Source organism: Drosophila elegans, unplaced genomic scaffold (assembly GCF_018152505.1).
Source record: "Drosophila elegans isolate 14027-0461.03 unplaced genomic scaffold, ASM1815250v1 contig_183, whole genome shotgun sequence".
NCBI classification, from domain to species: domain Eukaryota; kingdom Metazoa; phylum Arthropoda; class Insecta; order Diptera; family Drosophilidae; genus Drosophila; species Drosophila elegans.
The window spans coordinates 13,114,429-13,135,947 of NW_024545550.1; the positions used below are offsets into that span (position 1 = coordinate 13,114,429).

Genomic DNA, 21,519 nt, shown 5'->3' on the forward strand with positions numbered 1-21,519 from the left:
AATGATGTCTCCCAATCCCAAGACTAAACTAATCACTATTTCCACTGCAGGTCCGCATGGTGTGCAGCAATAACCGCAAGTACATCAAGAACTTGGACATCGTGCGCAAGTGCGGATGCACCAAGAAATGCTACTGACTGAAAGATGCGACTACCCAATTGCTCGAGCGGAGCAATAGCAGCTTAGATGTTAGTTTAGGAACAGGTTTAAATCTAACTTATAGTAGTAGTAATAGTAACGATAGTCTTAGCCATAGCACTAGGGATAGCACGGATGTTGGGGGGGCGAACAATGATGAGACGGAGGAGGAGGACGCGGGGGAGACAACGGAGGAGGGGCGAGGAGGGGAGAGTGACGACTACCCCACGGAGGGCATGCAGTCCGATCTCTACGACGACACCATCGGTGATGATGATGATGATGAAGACGATGGTCTAGATGATTATGACGATGGGGAGGAGGATCAAGAGGATCAGGATCCCGAGGAGCTGCCCGATCCCAAGGGTCTGGTAAGTGTGCCGGACGAGGAGGAGGACATGGGCTACGACGAGGATGACGAACGGATTGCCATGGAGCGGCCCAGAACAGTGAGGCCCAGGCCGGATGAGGAGCAGTTCGTCAACGAAGAGGGCAGCGGCTTTGGCGGCTTCCGGTCGCGATTCCGGCCGAGCAGCAGCTTCCGCGAGACCCAGCTGGAGAACATCCGCAAGAAGCTGCTCACGGAATCCCAGCCAGCTGCGGAAGTGGCCGTCGCGGTGGCCGTGCCGAGCACTGCGATCGATCTGCGCGAGAGCAGCGGCCACTTTGCCAACGATGACGAGGATGGCGAGGACGGCGATGACGGCGTCGATGACGAGTTCGCCGACACGGGCGAGAACCAGGGGCGCGGCTTCTTTGGCTCCCAGCAGCCGCAGCAGCGCAAGAACGGTCCGTATCATCGCAAGAACGGCAACGATGCCATCAAGATCATCTCGACGCCGCTGGGCAAGGTGAGCATTGTGTACCAGCAGACGGACAAGGACCAGAGCGCCCTGGACAAGGAGGCGCAGCAGCAGCAGCAGCAAAAGAAGCCGGCGCTCACCGACTTCGATGCCCTGTCGCCGGACCCCGAGAGCAGTCATCGCTTTCCGTCGCCCCACCCCAAGATTACGCCCGTTCTGACGCCCGATGGCAAGGTGGCGCTGCTCTATCGCGGAGACTCGGAGAGTTCCAAGTATGAGCCCATTCGCAACCTCACGCACAAGTTTGCGGGCCAGCCGGCCAAGGAGCCGAAGGCCAAGGCCGAGGATTCCTCCTCCTCCTCCTCCGCCGAGGACTCTGTCTACACGGACAGCGAGGATGCGGAGGACAGTAAGGGCGAGGCGGCAAAGCCCTCCCCGGTGGCCAGCACTCCTAAGCCCCTGCAGCCGGAGATTCTGGAACCGCCGGACAACGTTCAGCCCGGCGGATCCTTCATCATACGGCCCACCTCCGACTCGTTGCTGCCCATGATCAATCGGCCCTTGTCCGAGGTACTGGGCATCAAGAAGAACCAGTTCCAGGAGACGCGAGTGCGCGACCAGCTGCCCACGCAGCAGCCACCGCCTCCGCTGCCGGAGCAGGCAGCCACGTCGCGCAGTCCCGCCGCCGGACATCAGTTCCTCGCCAAGGTGAACCTGGCCGAGTTCCCGACGTCCGGACGGTCGCTGCAGACGCCGCTGATGCCCGGCAGCCACGACTTCGACTTCAGCCGCGACAACACGATGCTGGACGAGCGGTCTCGTGTACGCGAGCTGGAGAAGCAGCGGGAGCGGGACAAGGAGCACAACGAGGCCACGAGCAAGGGAGCTGGAGTGGGAGCGGGAGGAACCGAGGCGCACACTATAGCCAACGAGCAGCTGCTGTCCAAGACGGAGGTCATCAATCTGGCCATTGTGCCGCAGTTCGACGAGGACATGGAGCGGCTACAGCGGCTGCAGGAGAACGGCGGTCGCAGGCACCACAGGGCGCGCCATCGCCATCGCCAGCAGTCGGAGGAGGAGCTGTCCGGCATCCATTGCATCATGCAGGTCATGATGGGCGTGGCCGCCGTTTCCACGGTCTTCGGCATGCTGGGCACCTTCTTCAAGCAGCGCATCCTCGATCAGTTGCGCATGATGCACTGGTAGTACAACACGGGGGATTCGATGTCCGGTGTCGAATGCCCCACACCCTCATTCCCCACCCCCCATCTGCAATCCCAGCATCGTCATGATCATCATCCGGTCTTTGGAGACGCACTCCTTCTTCTTCCACTACTAAAGCTCCTCCAGCACAGCTCATATACTCGTATATATACTCGTACTCGTACTCGTACACGAACTCGTACACGAAGTCGTACCATATGCCATATATTAATCGCATAATCTATGTAAACACAGCGGCATCGATTTGCTTTCGTCCCCTTCCGCTTCTTTATATATATATTTATATATATTTACATATATCTATCTTATCCTTCGGCATTGCGCCATGCTACACATGTATTCTATATATTCGCATATATCAATTTACTAGTGCAAGCTACCCAGGCGATGTACATAATAGCAGAACAGAATAATACGGCAATCGATCGATCCGGACGCGGATGTCAATGTATTTATGTCGCAAGACGCAACTGTAGCCCCTGCCAAATCCTCCGGAAATTAGCTGACCCCCGTCACTTCTTCCCAGTTCCTTCTTTTTTTCGCACATTGTGTGTGTGTGACCTTTTTCTTAAGGACGCAGGACATAGAGACCATTCAATCATTCAGTCGACCACATCAGCGTAAACAAGCTTTAAGCAAGTCATTGCATGTGCCACGCCCCCTCGAACCACTCCCCCCGCCCAGAAAGTACATTCCCCCCTCAAAGTCCGTCGAAGAAATTGAAAATTGGACGTAGAACAGATTCCTTTTGTAGATAGAAAACGAAACACAGTTGTTGGGAGATAACCAGAACGAAAGTCGCATGACAAACGATAAATAATGATAAACTAAACTAAAGTTATAAACAAAAAAAAAAAAAAAAAAAAAACAGTAAAATTGCACAGAAGCACACGCATTGCAAAATACAAACCTGCAGCGGTCGTTTTAAACGCGCCAGTTGTTCAGGGCTCTCAAAGAAACGAAATCGAGTAATAACAATAATGAGTGCATAACGAAAACCTTCTTTAGTCTAAGTTGCTCAAAGGAATAATGTATTTTGATAGAACCAGAAGAAGGGAACGAGGACAGAAACCAACAAACCAACAATCCACAAAGAATCGAAATGAAAACGAAACGAAACGAAACAAAGGCCCCCAAAACGTGTAACGAATTTCCAGCAAATTGTTGCAAGTGTTTTTCCTAGAATTAGTCCTAATTAAAGTAAATTTGTGCAAATCGAAGCGTAACTAATATTACAATTAACCTAAACTAAACATAATTCGGATAACAACATCTAAGCTGGGTAGTCGCATGTAAATCTCTAACAATTAACAATTACCGACCTAAGTTAGACCTAAAACAAATCGAGACAAGATCGAATCGCATTTAAAGCAAAAAACCTACATAATAATAATTATTTATACTAATCTATATATACCTATATGTATGCTGTATGCTGTATGTATGTATGACCCCTATATGTATGTATATGTAAAATGTTTTTGACTATTTTTCACTATTTATATCCATATATATTATATATGCATATACGATACATGTGTAATAGCCCCTTTTGGTCATTTTAGTTGTCTTTTATATATATTTAATACGTGTATTATTTTTATTAATTATTCAAGTATAACTATGCGCACCAATTACACGCATATTTTATGTATAACCTATTGACAAATATATAAATATTATGTGTAATAGCTGTTGCTAAACCAAGTTTAATTATCAGTTTTTTATTTTCACCCTTATCCGGCGAAGCTTTCGACGGTTTCACAGCCGCAAATTGTGTTCAGCTAATTAATTAATTAGGAAGGGAACGTGTCCCGCAACCGAAGTATTTCGAGTGCTATTGGGGAAATGACAATTATAATATTCATTTCTGTGTGTAATATTTATTTCCTAATAAAAACGACAAAGAAAAATGTTTAAATTCAAATTGTTTGTTTGTTTTTGTGTGTTTGTATGCATTTGGATGATGCAGGAAGCTCCCACTACACACACAAAGAATGTGATATAAAAATTAATAAAGGCAATTCTGTGAGGCAGTTAAGACCCAACAAAGGCGACTTCATTCCATTCAAAGTTTGCTGCAATGTAAAACTAACTTTCTTTTCTGTAATGATTTTAAAAATATATATGTTAATCTTAGCTCATAACGTTTGCCCCTTATCCTATTTTCAAAATGCATACCCTTAAATGTTTGTGGTTTAAATTACTCTAGGTCTCGCTTTTTAAAAAAATGGATGGATTCAAAATCTGTATATTACAATATTCCCCACAAAATTTCAGAGTTTTAAGCACTGCAGATTCAAATAACTGCGCTATTCCCGCTCTGCAAATATCTGGCAACTCTATGTTTTGGTATTTTTAGTATTAAGCAGTTAATCGATAGCCAGCTATCGATAACGCATCGACCTGCTTTTGCCACCTCTACTTCGCACAGTTCGCGCGCTTTTCTCTTCATCTTCTTTAAACTGCGCGTAAAATAACTTGTGGACGTTGCTGAAGGAGGGAAATAATATATTTAAAGAGCTCAAAATCCAAGCATCGCCACGCCATGGACATTGACTTCGGCGCGGAGGCGGGGCAGTCCTACCGCACGGTGCAGCTTTCCGCCAAAGAAGTGCTTTCAGCCGGTCGTCGTCAGCATTATTGCAACGTAAGTGGAGCACCCAATTGTGGAGCACCCTCATTACTTGGCCCCCCATTTATAATCTCCCCCTCCATTCAGATGATGGACTTGCTGGCCAGCAGCTGCAAGAGCTCCGGACTGATCGGCACCTCCTTCACGGACGACGAACTGGTGGAGTTTTGGCTGTGCGACATTCTGCCCCTGATGTTCGATGCGGACCGCAAGATCCAGGACTGCGCCGTGGCCGCTCTGGCCGAGGCGCTGGTGGCCCTCGATGTCTCATCCATCCACTCGGCCAGGTGCTGGCCCCAGATCCGTAGTGATTTCGTCAACAAGTACACCACACAGATCGGCGAGATGCGCGACGCCAAGAACTCCAACTGGCACAAGGTCTGGACACTGCTGGTGCAGATCATGGACGAGGATCTGTTGAGGGGCTGTGTGTACATCAACAAGTTCCTGGCCCTCGTGGAACTGGGCTTCCGCAATCCGGACAACGGTGTGCGGTCCGAGGCCTTCCTCTGCTGGCGCGTGCTCATCAAGATCTTTGCCGCCTACGATGAGTTGGCCTCCGTGAAGAGGCTCCGTCTGCTGCTGATCCCGCTGCGCACCTCGCAGTCGCGCTCCTCGCACGTGAGTGGCATCAAGCTGCGGGTGTGGTGGTACCTGCTCACCTGCTTGGACCAGGAGCTGCCCAAGTCCTTTGACAGTGCCGTGGAGCACTTCCTGGCCTTCATGTTCGGCGGAGGACCGCGAAATCTGCCCACCGGTCTGGCCCACAACTACCAGACGGCCCGGGAGTTGGCCCTGCCCTGCCTGGTGGCCCTATGGGGCGTGGAGTCCAGTGAACCGCTGCACCGACTGCTCAGGGAGCTGCGTCTGGAGACCTTCGCCCATCCGTCGCCTCTGATGAGCAGCGAGGTGCTGCAGCAGCACTGGAAGCCACTTTTGGCCGCCGCCGTGTCCGGAATGAAGCTGCTCACCGAGAACGACGCCACCGAGGCGGAGCAACTCCTGCTGCAGCTGCTCGTGCGGAACCTGTGCCTGGCCATGTTCCGGCTGGCAGTGGCCCCCTTCACCGTGGCCTGTTGCGCTGAGATCGAGCAAATTTTGATCGCTGAAAGCGCCTCCGGTGGCCGTGTGGTGAGGGCCCTGTTCAACACCATTGCTGGGGAGAGCCTGGTGATGGAGCGTGTGGCCGGAAGTGATCACCTGGATGTTCTGGAGGCCTACCTCAAGCTGATCCTGAAGGCCAGGACAGAAGTGCCAGCCGCCATCCTGCAGAGGAGCATTGCGTGCATCTTCGCCGCCGATCGCATTGAGGCGGGCAACCAGAACGAGTTCCGGCTGCTGGGCTCCTTTGCCGAGCACCTGATGCAGGCCAACGACGAGGAGGACTTCGAGGGTTTCGCCGTGAAGCTGCAGGTGTGGCGACAGGTGTCGCAGGCCCTGTCCAACTACCTGCGCACCAATGCGCTCGAATACCGAGTGGCGCATAATGCCTCGCTTCTGGACACCTGGTTGCTGTGGCCACTCCAGACATTGGCCGCTTTTGCCGGACGCCGTGCCAGCAACTCCTTTGATGGCGCCTTTTGCGAACAGTGGCGCCAGCTACTCAATGCTGGTCAGAATGCCGCGGAGAGGAAGAAGTTCCTGGGCGACTTGAAGACCACACTTGCAGACCTGTTCAAGAGCAAGGACGAACCGCTCTTCGCGGAGCTCTTCGATGCCTACGTGGCCTCCGTGCTCAAGCTTGGCCTCTGCAAGGAGGGGCCGCTGTACAAGGACGTGTTTGCCCTTCTCCAGACCATCTTTGAGCACCCCTCCTCGCAGCAGATGCTCGAGGCCTGCCTGAACACCCTGCGCAACTTGGTGCTGGAGCTGCGCCAGAACGAACTAATGGTGGTTTTTGATGCCCTGAAGCCCACGTTGTCCGCTGGCATCCAGTGCTGGGGCAAGATGAAATGCGAGGGAGGCTTCCTGGAGGAGTGGAAGCGTGCCATCCAGGAGAAGTTCCGAAAGCTGCCCATGAAGAGCATGGCCAATCAGCTGAGGGACCTCTTCAAGGGCGACGATCTCTTCGTGATCATCCCCTCGGTGTGGAGCCTGAACCCCGAGAAGCTGACGGATCGCCAGAAGGAGCGCTTTGCCGAGAAGTCCGACATTCCGGCTCTGTACAACGACATGTCGCAGTCGCAGGACTCGGCCTCCATCAAGCCCTGGACGCCCAAGAAGGTGGTCATCGCCAGGAGCAAGCAGGGTGAGCTGGCCCTAACCGGCAAGGATGACAACGAGGAAGTGATCGACATCACGGCAAGCGAGGCATCCGACAAGGACCAAGTTGCAACTGACGCAGCCACCCCAATCCGCAAGACACCCGGCCGCAAACCCAAAGCCCAAAAGGAAGAGGAGGCCAAGCCGCCAATGCGTCAGACGCGTATGCGGGCGGCTCAAAAGGAAACGGAACAGGCGCCGCCCACGCCCACGCCCGACCGCCCACTGAGATCGCCCAAGAAGGTGCCACCGCCTCCGGTCGCTCAATCCACAGCAGGTAAGCGAAACGCAGGCAACAGGTGGCCAAGGGCCTAGAATGTTAATCCCAACACTTGCATTTTTGCAGCTGCCGGCAAGCAGACAAAGACTGCAAAACCCACCCCCGTTGTAGTGGTCGAACAGAGCGAAGATCTGTTCCCAGAATTCACCGCCGAGCCTGAGTCGCAACCTGAGCCAGAACCGGTTAGGAAACCCGAAACAGCCACCGAAATACAGCTTACGCCGCCAGATGTGCCCGTTCCCGTGGAAGGCGTGCCCTCCACCCAACTGCCCGGGAGCAGCGGCGAAGCTCCTCCTCCTCCCGCCGCTGTTGTTGTGGCTGCCGTGGAAACTTCGCCCAAGAAGCCCAGCACGCGGATATGTAACTTGGTAAGTCAAATTATATACAGTTGCATGTAGTGGTTGTCATTAATTATGCAATATTTGAAAATACATGTGGGAATTGTCTTTCATTTAAATTTTGAAATTGGGGAATTGTTTGCGTATATTGGAAGTTTAATTATCTTATTTCTTATTGACTTCAAAGCAATCCGAAAAAAATGGAAAAAAATAACTTAAATCTCTTAACGTTTATTTTTAATGTTGACCAACAAACTTGAAAACTACTAATAAGATGATTCTGAAACTTGGTGGGAAAAATGTTGTTATTTTGTTAAAAATGCATATTTTTATAAATCCTTCAGATAAATACGATTTTTTATAGTTCTGTCATTTAACGAAATCTATTAATGGTTTTGTTTCTGCTGATCTATAGTAGTTCACTTCAAATTTTAATTAAAATTCTGTTTTTCTGCCAAAACTTTAAAGAATTTCTGTTGTACTTCTCTTCCTTTCCGCAGAACTCCCCACCCGATCGCAAGCAGACAAACAACTCCTCGAGTCCCACGCTGCGGCCCAAGCCCACGGGCCATTTAACCGGACGCGGTGCCCAGCTGATCAACATGATCCGCAACAAGAAGCTGGACACTGCCGCCGGTTCCCCCTATGCCGCCATGTCGACCTCGCGACTGGTCCACCAGGTGACGCCAGCCCGTATACTCGATCGCGCCGAGCAGGTGTCCACGCCCACCAGCGAACTCAACGAGCTGACGGGCACGGAGCACACCTCCACGCCGATCCAGGCACAGCCCTCCAAGGATCTGCTGACGTTCTCCAAGCGACTGCCCTCGCCCTCGGCCAGTCCCTCGGTGAGCATCCTGAAGCGGAAGCTGCGGTGCGAGAGCCTGGACGATGTCACCCTGGACTCGCCGGCGCTGAAGCGCAAGCGGGTGAGCTTCCACGACCCGCCGGTGTCCGTGACCAAGGAGTACCTGCGGGACTCCGAGGAGACGCGCAGCACCCTGAAGCCCAAGCGATGCCTGCTCATGGACAAGGTGGCCCAGACCAGCGAAATGCGCCAGGCGTTGAGGCGACGTGGCCGCCTGGACAGCATCATCGAGATCGAGCGCTTCGCCAGCGAGCAGACGGCCAGGACGGCGACGACGGACAAGACGCTGGACAAGTCGGCGGGCGGAGAAGCTCCCGACGAGGATGCCTTCACCAGCCTGAAGTGGAACGACACGGCAAACGCGCAGAACATAAGCCTCACCGAAGAGCCCGTCAAGGCCATGGAGGTGGAGCCGCTGGCGCCAGAGGTAGCTGCTCAGGATCTGGCCATCATGGATCCAGAGGCCGCCCTCGGGCTGGTGGTGGATCAGCTGCCGCTGGAGTCGGTTCTGCAGCGCTATTTCGACAAGGGTCAACTGAAGAGCGCCGGCACGCTGGCCAAGTTCCTCTCCGCCCAGATGGGCGCCAACGAGAAGCTGAAAACGAATGTGCTGGAGACGCTGTCCGAGAATCACTCCAAGGACTTCCTGGACCACGCTGTGCGCGAGAACCTCTCGTCGGTGGTGTGCGATCGCCTCAATCCCAACTCCGTGCTGGAGTACGTCTGCGCCAAGTCCAAGATCAGCAACAGTTGCCGCAGCGGGCTGCTGGCCCAGGTGCCGGAGATCCTCAAGAGCGGCCCACGCTCCGACGTCGAGCGAATGGCCTTCGTGCAGCAGCTGCTGGTGCAGTGCAGCCCCGGCGACGAGCAGCTCCTCGATCTCATTGACCTCTTGATGCGGACGCGTCGCGAGCGGGACGCCAGCACATCCCAATCGCAGCACAACATGCCCAAGGGATTGCCGTCCACGCTCGGGAGCCCTGACAACGTGGCCGAGACCGCGGCCGACTCCTCTTCCAACCTGTGAAGCCAGAGATGAAATATTGCGTAGTTTGCCATTGCCCTCTTTTGAGGATGGGAAATCGTTTGTATCTGCTTAGTTTTAGTTAGTTACGTTTACTTTTCATTATGGTTTAAGACTTTATGCCCTTTGGTGTATTACGTTTCGGCTGCAAGGACTTGCATCATTTTACAATAAACTATATTTTATTTTTAATAAAAACATGTTTTTTTATGTTTATCAAACTTACATTTGAGCAAAACAAAAAATTTGTCCTACTTTGAAATTAAAAAACAAAATACAGTGGCTCTCAAACCTTATTCTCGAGCGACTATTTTTTAGATTTTATATCAACAATTTTCAGTTGCTCTCAAACTGCAGAGTATTATGTAATTTTCCAGGTTTATTCAATAATCAACTTGTCCAGTGGCTCCCAAACTGTGCCCAATTTGGTCCCAAAAATTTACAAAAGTCGGGACTTGGGCGTTTCATACCAAATTTTCTGATTTTTTACACCAGGCGCGCAGAAATTCCAGTAGGTGGCTGCACAATTTGCACATCCAGCAGCGCCCAAAAGCATGCAATATAAAATTTTACTTCTATAATAGCAACTATCGACTGCCCAAAAGTATGCTACACTTTAGAAACCATATGAAAGTAGCTGCAGCCCAAAAGATTGCTACAAAAAATTAATATTTTATACGCGCTTTATTTAAATTTAATGACTAAATCCGTATTATATGTTAAACACTTGGTAATTAAAAACAGAGTATCTAAATTTGCTTAGTCGATGTCCAATTTTTTAAGCGTTATGCCATATGCCAACGTGAAATGTAAGACCATAGCCCTTTCTGAAAAAAAAAAAACAGTTGACTCGCAGTTCTTCTTTAATAACAATTTTTGTTCATTTACCTGCTGATTAAAAATAAAGTTCTTATTTTGGCAGAAGGCTTATGCTAACCACGTGGCCTTCCGTGCCTTTCGTACATCCAAAATTTAACCTCTATGTAATATCTAGAAGTAAACAAGCCGATCATTTAAAAATCAGTCTATAGAAAAAAATATTAGAAAGTTATGTAAACTACAATAATATTAAAATAAAACAAATGTGCTATTCCCAATTAAAATAGGAGAGAAAAGACCGCGTTTGTATAAGTAAGAGTCCACAGTTTACCTCAATTACATCATAACATAATTGAATGCCACTAAAATTAGGCAAATCTAATTAGCTAAACGTTTGATTATACCAATTTGTAATCAATTTGACTATGCACAAACTTTTTGGAACAGACAGATAAACAATTTCGGTGATAAGCTACTAATGGGGGAACGTTTTGTTAAGGTAATCGTGAAAGTTTAAATTTGTGATAAAGTTAAGTACTTAAGTCGACCAGCTCCGCATCTCTCCTGATTATGCTGGATACATTTGCGGGTCAGGCGGTGGCACCTTCAGTGGAGGGCACGCCGGTGGCCATAGGCACCTCCACCGGTGCCGGTACAGGTGCCAAACCAACCCAATCTGGTTGATTTGCTGTTCTGGTCGTGGCAAAGTCAAATTACCCCGCCTTCCACCGCGTCCACTGATAATGTTCACGTGCTAGCCAACGCGTCGTCGCCGACATCGGCAGATGGAGATACGACTGGCGACGCCGTCGAGCTTTTCGACGCACGTATATAGTTAATAGCATGGGTATATTTCTCCGACGACGACGTCTTGCTGCCATTTGTACAAATAATTATAATATTCCGGCGTGGGTGGAGCATTCGGCACGCAGTGGGTGCGTGGTAGGCGTTTCGCTTCGTTCCGCCGGACAATCCGTTGGATACTTTGTATCAGTTACAGGCGGCGTGATAACTGCGCTTTCGGCACAATTAGCCAGACGTTTAGGTTTGGGAATGCCAAGGTCGTTTGTAGGTCTGTAGTACCGCACTGTTGTTTGGCGGGTCTCGCCGCCTATAAATAGCCATGTTAAGTTCTTGCTCAATTGCGCAAGTGAAACTGACCTAGCTAACCCATGCCAAGCCAAACCAAACCATCTCGTGTGCCGTGACGTACTTGGGTCTCCTGCTCCGTCTGCTCTCTGTCTGGCCAGCCGATCGTGAGTGGGTAGGCTCCTCAAGATATTCCGCCATTTATTCGTACTCATCTGCCATTCGTATCCATGATTCATTCATAAACTGTGTCAGTGGTGCCCTCGAAATGCGTAAGGCACTTGTGAAATGGCTCTTATCAGCGCAGAGTTCCTGATTCGATGTCGTTGCGGCGCCGTGGAAATTCACGGAAGCACAGCCTTGTTGGCCAGTGTTGTTGCTCCGCGATTCTATCAGCACACTCGCCACATAATTGAATAATCTGATGTGCGAAGAGCGCGAAACAATAAAAATATCAGATAGGCTGCTTATGCGCCGCCAGTTACAGAATAAACACGCTCGGAACACAACGTGGGCGCATCTCGCAGGTGCCAAAAACGAGGTAGAATCGGGCAAAAGTGCGAGCGGTTTATGCATATAGCAATCTCTGTGGATGTTATATACTCTCTGCGAAATATAATGTGATATAAATTATAAAAATAACAACGGTTTTTATATTATGTGATTAAGTTCTTTGGAATTTTTCGGCTTTGTTGTTATTTAACGCCACATGAATATGAAATTACTTTAAGTGTAATGGAATGTATATAATAATAATATAATAATTCAATCTTTCCTTTAAAACCTTAAATATCAAAAGATATTTTTGACAGCTGAAGTAATGTTGAGTATTTTTTATTTTAATTATTATAATAACAATGACACCAGAAATTCGGTTTAAAGAAAATCGTCTGAAATTTGAAAGGATTTCTTTAAGATCTCCTAAAGACATAAACCCATAATATTTAAAACCCAAAAATCTTACACAAGGATACAACCGTGACACTTAAGATTTCGATTAGCTTGAAAATTAATTGAAAGCTACATCTCGTACAAATACAAGACCAGCTGCAGCACGAGAATCTGTTGAATACCTTGTATCTGGTCATTCGCTTGCATCTTGAGATCTGCCAGTTGGCTAATTAGCTAGGCCAGGAGGGGCGGTGGTGGCGGGGGGCGTGGCCTAACAGCTGACTGCGCCGAGCACGAGCCACGAACTGCACTGAAAGTTTTGTCGAGCGGCAAGAAAAGCTGCAGGCAGTGCAGAGCAGTGCAGTTTTGCGCAGAGCGACGGCGACTGGCGAATTAAACGGACGGAACGGAGTATCTTGCTCCCCAGTTCTCAGCCCAGCAGTTCCAGGCAGCCAAAAGACACCCGGAATCGAATTCAGAACCGGAGTCCAAATCCAGAGCACTAGGTGAGCTCAATAACCGATTTGCCTTGGCCGAGTGCGGATGCGAGAAGCAGCAGGCGGCTGGCAAGCGGAAAAGTGACTCAAACTCTGATGTAATCATTTTCACACGCTGTGTTACGCCCGCTAAAAACGTTCCGTTCGCATTCGCATTCGCATACTCATTTCTCGGTCGTCGGAAATCGGGCGATTTCGGTTTGTGTTTTCCCCTTTCGTATTCAGTCTGTTGCTGGGGCACTCGCGGCCTGGAAGCCAAAAGGTAAACATGGTCTTGAATCGGTTAAGATTGGATTGGATTGGATTGGCTCGAATCGAAATTGTGCGGGAGCTACAAGAAAGTGCGCCCAACCTGGATCTCTGCGAATTAGGTTCTGTTTAAGAGCCAGTGTTCCGGGTCCCAACTTTCGCCACTATTCTATATCTTCATCTGGTCATCCGTAGTACCAGTATTGATTTAACACACATTCGCGTGCCAATGGAATGGAACACTCGTCGCCCTTCCCAGAGAGCCAAAAGTCGGACAAAAGCTTTGCGCAAAAGCTTCAGTCAGCTGTGAATAAAGAGAGCACTACATAGCCATAGAGAGCACTATGTAGCCACGGATGAGGGGCAGTGATGTGTGGGGAGTGCCAATTTAATTCGGAATATAATTAGCTCTCCGCCATTTGGGCGTTCTCTGAGCCATCTCACTCTCTGCATTATTTGTTGTTTAGTGCCCGATTTTATGGTGTTTGTGATATCATCAAATTCCTATAAAACTGAGAGACAAATGTAGATAAAACAAGTTTCAAGTTAAAGATTCTCAATCAAGTGTGTCACGGCATTATCGACAGCGGTAATTGTCTTTAAGCGGATATCTGTTTTGTTTAAACTATTTAAAAGTACAAATTAAATTATTGTTGGAGGAATAACAGATTGCTTTAATTACAAACAATTTGTATAACGAATTCATAAAACAATAATCAAAACCATTTTATTTAAAATATTTAACATATATTAAATTTAGGCACAAAAAAAATCTACTATTAAAGCAAATGGATAATTTATAAAAAAAAATTAATTTTTCTTTGCAAACAAATACAAATAGTATCCTAAGATACAATTAAGATTAAAGAAAAACAAAAACTTTGAAATGTACATTTGTAGAACTCAAGCGTTGTCGTTCTTATTGCATACTTGTGAGCTAGGGTGCACTAAAAATAAGTAAAACTAATTGCGGTTGTTGTTTTGCACCATTTTTCAGCACAATCAACTACTCGATCGTTTCAATAGTTTCGTGAGAGATCCCCGAGATGACCTCGCGAATGTTCAAGTTCGGCGTGACCGCCGCCAGCGCCTGCGTGGGTTCCGTGCTGGCCTCCTACTCCCTGGACCGCTGGAACTCCCCCCATGTGGTTAATAATGCTCAGACCCTACCGCCCAAGAGGAAGCGCACGCTGCCCCCGCGAGCGGATCAAATCAAGTCCCTGATGAGCGGCGAGGAGTTCGATGTGCTGATCATCGGCGGAGGAGCCACTGGGGCCGGTTGTGCCCTCGATTCGGTTACGAGAGGTGGGTAAATATTTAAAGTAAAGCCCCCTTCTAAGAAACTCTCCCAAAAACAGGACTGAAGACCGCTCTGGTGGAGCTGGATGACTTTGCCAGTGGCACCTCTTCCCGTTCCACTAAGCTCATCCACGGCGGAGTGCGATATCTGCAGAAGGCCATCCTGGGCGTAAGTTTCCCATCTCGAAACTAGAGCTATCGTAACTATCGTAAAGTGCTAATTGTCATCTATCACCTCAGCTAGACCTTGAGCAGTACCGCATGGTTAAGGAGGCGCTGCAGGAGCGCGCCACCATGCTCGAATCGGCGCCCCACTTGACCCACCCTCTGCCCATCATGCTGCCAGTTTACACGTAAATTAGAATCATGTTTTTAAGCCAGAGGTTTCACAGAAATCCACAACAGAAACTTCCTTCAATTGGTTTTACAAATCTTGAACATTTAAATAATTGGCCAGAAGTTGTAGGTAGTAGTTTAGTCTAGTAAACATTCAAATCAAATTATTGTTTTTTATAATCCAAATAACAAACTAGACTGCTAATATTTATAGCTGCTAATAACGATAAGGAAACCTTTTACTTGAAAGTAAAAAAACTCTTTTCAAATGTAATTATTTTCCACGTTTAGAAAAGTAGAGTAAATTTACTGCCAGAAAATCTGTGACACCTCTTCTATTAGCTCAATGAACTCAACGAACTAAATAATTCATCTTATTTCGCAGGTGGTGGCAGGTGCCCTACTACTGGGTGGGCATCAAGGCCTACGATCTGGTGGCCGGCGATCGCAATGTGAAGAGCTCGTACTACCTGTCGAAAAAAGACGCCCTTGAGTTGTTCCCCATGCTCAAGAAGGACAAGTTGTGTGGCGCCATTGTCTACTACGATGGCCAGCAGGATGACGCCAGGATGTGTCTGGCGGTGGCGCTGACGGCCGCCCGCCACGGAGCCACGGTGTGCAACCACGTGGAGGTGAAGGAGCTGCTCAAGAAGGACGACGGCACCGGAAAACAGGTGCTGTGCGGAGCCAAGGTCAAGGACCATATCTCCGGCAAGGAGTTCACCGTGAAGGCTAAGTGCATCGTTAACGCCGCCGGACCCTTCACGGACTCCATCCGCAAGATGGACAATCCTACGGTGAAGAGCATCTGCTGCCCCAGCTCCGGCGTGCACATCGTGCTGCCCGGCTACTACAGTCCCGACCAGATGGGCCTGCTGGATCCCTCGACCTCCGACGGCCGCGTCATCTTCTTCCTGCCCTGGCAGCGCCAGACGATCGCCGGCACCACCGACCTGCCCTGCGAGATCACCCACAACCCCACGCCCACCGAGGACGAGATCCAGTTCATCCTCAGCGAGATCAAGAACTATCTGAACGCGGACGTGGAGGTGCGCCGCGGCGACGTGCTCTCCGCCTGGAGCGGCATCCGCCCGCTGGTCTCCGATCCCAACAAGGACGACACCCAGTCGCTGGCCCGCAACCACATCGTCCACGTCAGCCCCTCCAATCTCATCACCATCGCCGGCGGCAAGTGGACCACCTACCGGGCCATGGCCGAGCACACCATCGATGCGGCAATCAAGGGTGAGTTGCGAAGGATCTTACTATCTTAGTCTATTAAGTAAACATTTTTGTTCAACTGAGAGGTTGGGTTTTCTTATCTTATAACGTAACGCGAATTCTTCAGACAATCAAAAATCAAACTTTGAAGGCTATATAAAGAAAAAAGAAAATTCTTGAGCTATAGAACGTTAAACATCAAAGTGCCCTTTAATACGACTTTCTTTTTTGGCTTATGAACACCATTAACTAACATCAAAAAATACAACTGTTTTTTTTTAATTTAATAAGAAGACGACCAAATCAGCTATTTGGTTGGAACTTGAAAAAATAATTAGGTATGAGTACTGTTATTAAATTTACTTAAAAAAAGTAATACAAATAATATATAGCACTCGTCTGTTTGTTTTGTACAAACTTACATTTGTTTTTTAAAATACAAAGTGTATTTTATTAATCATGTAGCGTGTATCTAAAATTATTGAGTCTTAAACATTTGATTTGTAAATTGTGTGAGATATTTACGAATCCTGAAATAAATAGTCTTTGAAAACAGTCCTGTGTAAATATCAAAATAGATTCGAAGCAGGATTTGTGTTTATTTAGGACACCAGCTTTAAATTGTCTGTGTTTCTATGATGCTGATAATATGCCAATATTAAAAAAGAGATAAGATAACGCAAATGATTTATAGAAGATATCAGTTATTAATAAACATATAAGTTAAAAATGGTTACGAGTGCGTGTTTAAAAACTTAAACATAAGAGTATTACTTTAACCCCACCTGATCCCCAACTATAATCTTTGTAAATTCCCTCCTTTTCCCCTAAAAGCCTGCAACTTAAAGCCTGAACGCGCCGAGGCGGTGACCTCTTACCTGAAGATCGAGGGCGGCCAGGGCTGGACCCCGACCATGTACATCCGTCTGGTGCAGGACTTCGGGCTGGAGTGCGAGGTGGCCCAGCACCTGGCCAAGTCGTACGGCGACCGCGCCTTCGCCGTGTCCAAGATGGCCTCGCTGACCGGCAAGCGTTGGCCCATCATCGGCAACCGCATCCACCCGGAGTTCCCGTACATCGACGCCGAGATCCGGTACGGAGTGCGCGAGTACGCCTGCACCGCCGTGGACATGATTGCCCGTCGCCTCCGGCTGGCCTTCCTCAATGTCCAGGCTGCTCAGGAGGCACTGCCCGTGATCGTGGACATCATGGGCGAGGAGCTGCAGTGGTCGAAGGACGAGAAGGAGCGCCAGATCAAGAAGGCCACCGAGTTCCTGGCCAACGAGATGGGCCACACGGTCAACCGCACCTCCAAGGAGCGCATCCCCATCAAGCTGTCCAAGGAGGAGATCCAGACGTACATCAAGCGCTTCCAGCTCATCGACAAGGACAAGAAGGGCTACGTCTCCATCAACGACATCCGCCGTGCCCTCAAGAGCTTCGGCGATGCCGACGTCTCCGGCGAGCAGCTTCACGAAATCCTGCGCGAAATCGATACCAACATGAACGGCCAGGTGGAGCTGGACGAGTACCTCCAGGTGAGCTATGCAAATCTAAGAAAATCACATTCCATGGAAATACCATTCAATAGCAGTTCCATTTTATTAGTACTCCTTGCTGAAAACTTGAACAAAATATTCTGGTTAATTTCAAAAACTGCCTTAACATTTGGATAAGTGAACGTTGGCTACGATAAAGTCTTTGTATTTATTGGTAGAAATAAGCATAGCTTTCTCGTTATGGCTTCTTAGTAAGAACTTTCGTAGCTTAAAGTTCTTTAGGTCCAACAATTTTTTTTTTGGCTGAGCTTAATTTCGTTCTCCATAAATGAAAAACGTATTCCCTTAACAGTTAAGTAAGTACACAATGACTACGATAAAATCAGAATATTTAATGACAGAAATCAGCAATTAAAAATATTAAAAATTGAAAGATAATATATGACCACCACTTATCGAAAAACCAACCAATTGCAGATGATGTCGGCCATCAAGACGGGCGACGTGGCCTACTCGCGGTTTGCGCGCATGGCGGAGCTGGAGGAGCAGAAGCAAGAGGCGGCCAATCTGAAGCAGAAGATCAGCGTGGACCGATCCGGAGGCGGACTGTAAGAGCTGCAGGAGCACAAGCGACTTAACAACGACGACCACACATCACCCGGCCAGCGGAGGCAAGGATTAGGCTTAAGATCGATCGGTTAAGATCAAACTTACTTTCATTTTGCTGTTAATAAAACTCTTTCACTCACAGCCCGTCTCCCTGATGCAATTAGCTTAGAAGGCAAGTGCCAGCTGGTTTCTCACTAGGAGGTGACTGTGCCTTGGAGTCACCATCTCCGCTGACATTGGTCTTCGGCTTTGCACCATTCCCATTTGGATTGGAGTTATTTGCAGGCTGCTTCGGTTTAAGTGCAGGATTTTGCTTTGGTTGGTTGGTTGGCTGAACAGGAGGAGTTACCACCTTGGCTGCCTTCTGTTCGTTCGGTTTTGGATTTGGTTTGACAGGCTCGACCTTAACCTTGGCTTTGGTTCCGGTTTGGCCCTCGTTGGGTTTTGCAACTGGTTTACTGGGAGCCGCCACAGCTTGCACCTTGGACTTCTCTTCGGTCTGGGACTGCACAGGCTTTTTCTGTTCATTCGGCTTTGCATTTTGCTTGACAGGAGTAGGCTGCACCTTTGCCTCCACAGTTTTCTTGGAATCATTGGGTTTTGCATTCAATTTGGCGCCTGGCAATTCCACTTTATCTCCCTTTGGTTCATTTGACTTGACAGGACTAGGCTTCACTTTAGGTTTGGTTTCCTTTTGGCAATCTTCATCCTTTTTCTTGCAGTCCTGGTTCGCTGTTTTGCTTTGTCCATTCAAAGGCCTGTTCTCTGTCCCTTTGCCCTTGCCGTTGCCTTAAGAAAGAAATGTTCTAATGTTACTACAGTTTCGATTTGGGAATATAATTCGTTTTCATACTAAAAGAGCCCTTAACATTGTCTTTAATGTCGTCGGTGAGGTTGCCGTCGCCACGACAGAAGGTGTACTTGCTCTTGGACACGCAGTTGAACATGTCCGTTCGCTGGTTAACGCTCAGATCGGCAATCATATCCAGTTTGGGGTCCCAGAAGAAGAGCAACTTGCCCTTGCCCGAAGATAAAGCGAGAGTGCCTTCCAACTTGCCCAGCATCTGGAAGGAAAATAATCGAGAATATTAAAGTTTGTGGGAAGAACCAACCAATTAACTTAACTAACTAAAATCAGACATTCACCTCGATCAGTATCTCTTTGAGGGGTTTCTGCCAGTAGCTGTCGTCCCGCCGAGTCACCTCCCACAGGAAAAGCGTCTTGATGTAATAGCTCTTCAGGTTCCCCATGTTGTTTTTGGTGTTCCTATGCTGCTTCAGCAGTCGGATGGCATTCTTCAGGTTGTTCTTGCCGTGGAGCAGCCTACGCTCGGCATCGTAGTACGAGGCTCTGAAGGAAACGTTGTCGTTTTTGGCTGGCTTCATGGGCTTGGGAATGGCATCCCAGTGGGGTGTGTTGCCAAAGTGCCTTCTCTGCTCCGGGGCCAAAACGGATTGCGCCGCCGATAGCTTGATGGCCGGGACAAAGTCCACCGAGTACTCGTAACGCCCCTTTACAAAGATCGTGTGGGCGGGGCCGCACTTCTTGTAGCAGAGGGGCGACACCACGCCTCCAACTTCGATCTGTTTGCCCATCCTGTTGAGGGCCTGGGTCATCACACCCTGCAGCCAGCTCTGCAGCTTGTCCTCCAGCAACTCATTCTTGGCATTTACTATCTTCCTTAGGAGCTCGAAGACCGCCTTGTTGTGCTCCTGATTCCAGATCGTTTCCATCACCTTGCTCATGTCCAGGATCACATTGCCTGTCCAAATCGGAGTTGTTACTTAAATACCACTAATCCCCTAGCAATATCCTCACCTGGCTTTGCGCGATCAGCCTTGACAATGATCTTGTCATTTTCGGGAAACACCAGGTGAATCACCAGATCAAACTCATCTGGCATCGATACCTTCAGGTTATCGCCATAGCCACCTAAGACAGGAGAAATGATTGTTTAGGAACTATACAAACAATAAATCGCCCAATGTTATCTAACCAATGCAAGCCATTCAGATAAGTTATCTTACGGATGCACTTTATGGGTGTGTTCCAGGAACTAGGTAAGGAAGTCTGATAAGTCCCTTTCAAGGCCATAAGATTTACTTTACAAGGCTTTAAGCTATCTTAAATCACTTGAACTTGACAATCATAATAATAATAACTTAATAAATAAGAATAACTTAGTTTGTTTTTGCACTGTCAAAATTAATATTTTTTTTGTAAGTGTTCAGTAGATTTTGAATAGCAATATCTTTTAATGGTACAGCGTCCTAAGGGGGGAATTTTTAAAATTAGTAGGGGTTTAATTCCAAATAGAACCTTCTAGAATTTCTTGTTTTCGTGGATTTTTGTATTTTGATATTTTGTATTCAAGAGCACGTAAGTAACAGGAAAGCACGATCAGTACGTCATAAACGTAACAACGTTGGATTTTGAAAATAAGAATATTTTGAATTTGTCTTCCTATAATTTTCTATATAATGTATTTCAACAATAATAATAATACTCATTCTTTCACAAAATGTTAATTTAGTTTCTTGTATCACTGTCCATAATAATTTTTTTGTTAGTCCTCGGGTTTTATATAATGTAAGCAATATATTAACATGCCACTGCGTCTTAAAAGAGTATAAAACTTTGCCAATTTTACTTTTCCGGTATAAATTTCGATTCGCGTTTCCCTTCTTATCGCACCTAAGTAGTGACGCCATAAACTCAGCGCAAATTGCAGCCGTTTTACCGGATCTCAGCAACTTGGCTGCAATTGCAGTCTCACTTTCTCGCTTCCAGACTAATGCACATTGCAAATGGAGAATGCAGAATGGGTTACATATCACCTACCGCCCAGTGTGTATCCATTGAGCAGCTTGCCCAGAACTCCAGCTGCCTTCCATTCGGTGTACAGCTTGTCCCGCAGGGCATTGTAGTGGGTGGTGTACTCCTCCCGATGCCGGTCGAAGTTGACGTAGTCTGCGTTCGCCTGGATGAGGCTGTCTTCCAGATTCCTTGCCATGTCACTGCTACTGCTGCCCAATTGCTTCCGTCGTCGAGTGCCGCCGTCTGCTATCTGATCCACCAGTTGAGCCGGCTGGCGAGAGGAAAGCTACTGTTCGCTCTTCGTGTTTGCGACTCTCAGTACTTCCAGCTGATCAGTGTTCGAATTTCGAATTCCGAAGAGAGTATCTTTGTTTGCGTTAAAAAAGAGCAAACTGGCAGATCTGTAAACTTTTATGCGTTCCTAAAACGTAAACAATTAACCCATGGCATGAGAAGCTTACAAATGTATGGTTTGTATTTAAACGTAAAGTTTTTTATAAAGCAATCTAAAAAGGGTACTATAGAAACTCAGCCAAACATTACAAGAACAATATACGCAAAAAAAAAAAAAAAAAAAGGGTAAATTGATTCAGTTTTTTAAAGGTATTTCAGAGTACGTT

General features: G+C 47.9%; 4 protein-coding genes and 1 long non-coding RNA gene across 8 annotated transcripts in view; 3 read left to right on the top strand and 2 right to left on the bottom strand.

Annotated features, from left to right (window-relative positions):
• Positions 1–3,878, top strand: part of LOC108141342 (protein slit) — a 55,970-nt gene extending 52,092 nt beyond the window's left edge. Inside the window, 1 exon segment of the mRNA XM_017264652.2 lies at positions 51–3,878. Coding sequence (XP_017120141.1) covers positions 51–2,147 — 2,097 coding nt within the window. The 3' untranslated portion in view covers positions 2,148–3,878.
• A 721-nt stretch (positions 3,879–4,599) lies between these two features.
• On the top strand, positions 4,600–9,764 carry LOC108141496 (telomere-associated protein RIF1). Its single transcript, XM_017264913.2, has 4 exons — positions 4,600–4,815; positions 4,888–7,339; positions 7,409–7,710; positions 8,181–9,764. The coding sequence occupies exons 1-4, from the start codon at positions 4,714–4,716 to the stop codon at positions 9,573–9,575; spliced, it is 4,251 nt and encodes a 1,416-aa protein (XP_017120402.1). The 5' UTR covers positions 4,600–4,713; the 3' UTR covers positions 9,576–9,764.
• A 473-nt stretch (positions 9,765–10,237) lies between these two features.
• On the bottom strand, positions 10,238–12,690 carry LOC108141270. 2 transcript variants are annotated; one of them, XR_001774222.2, is made up of 4 exons: positions 12,554–12,690; positions 10,930–12,086; positions 10,461–10,562; positions 10,238–10,399 (listed from the first exon to the last, which is right to left on the bottom strand). It is a non-coding gene; the product is annotated as an uncharacterized LOC108141270 (long non-coding RNA). The 2 variants fall into 2 exon arrangements; XR_005976995.1 differs by lacking the exon at positions 12,554–12,690 and having other exon boundaries at positions 10,930–11,502; positions 11,553–11,826.
• LOC108141265 (glycerol-3-phosphate dehydrogenase, mitochondrial) lies at positions 11,938–18,222 on the top strand. 3 transcript variants are annotated; one of them, XM_017264530.2, is made up of 7 exons: positions 11,938–12,021; positions 14,115–14,422; positions 14,476–14,585; positions 14,657–14,769; positions 15,138–15,997; positions 16,808–17,511; positions 17,950–18,222. In XM_017264530.2, the coding sequence occupies exons 2-7, from the start codon at positions 14,164–14,166 to the stop codon at positions 18,082–18,084; spliced, it is 2,181 nt and encodes a 726-aa protein (XP_017120019.1). In that variant the 5' UTR covers positions 11,938–12,021; positions 14,115–14,163; the 3' UTR covers positions 18,085–18,222. The 3 variants fall into 3 exon arrangements, with proteins under 3 accessions (XP_017120019.1, XP_017120018.1, XP_017120022.1); XM_017264529.2 differs by lacking the exon at positions 11,938–12,021 and adding an exon at positions 12,722–12,877; XM_017264533.1 differs by lacking the exon at positions 11,938–12,021 and adding an exon at positions 13,028–13,130.
• LOC108141266 lies at positions 18,215–21,320 on the bottom strand. Its single transcript, XM_017264534.2, has 5 exons — positions 20,924–21,320; positions 19,901–20,014; positions 19,228–19,844; positions 18,935–19,145; positions 18,215–18,870 (listed from the first exon to the last, which is right to left on the bottom strand). The coding sequence occupies exons 1-5, from the start codon at positions 21,093–21,095 to the stop codon at positions 18,242–18,244; spliced, it is 1,743 nt and encodes a 580-aa protein (XP_017120023.1). The 5' UTR covers positions 21,096–21,320; the 3' UTR covers positions 18,215–18,241.
• Positions 21,321–21,519: the final 199 nt, after the last annotated feature.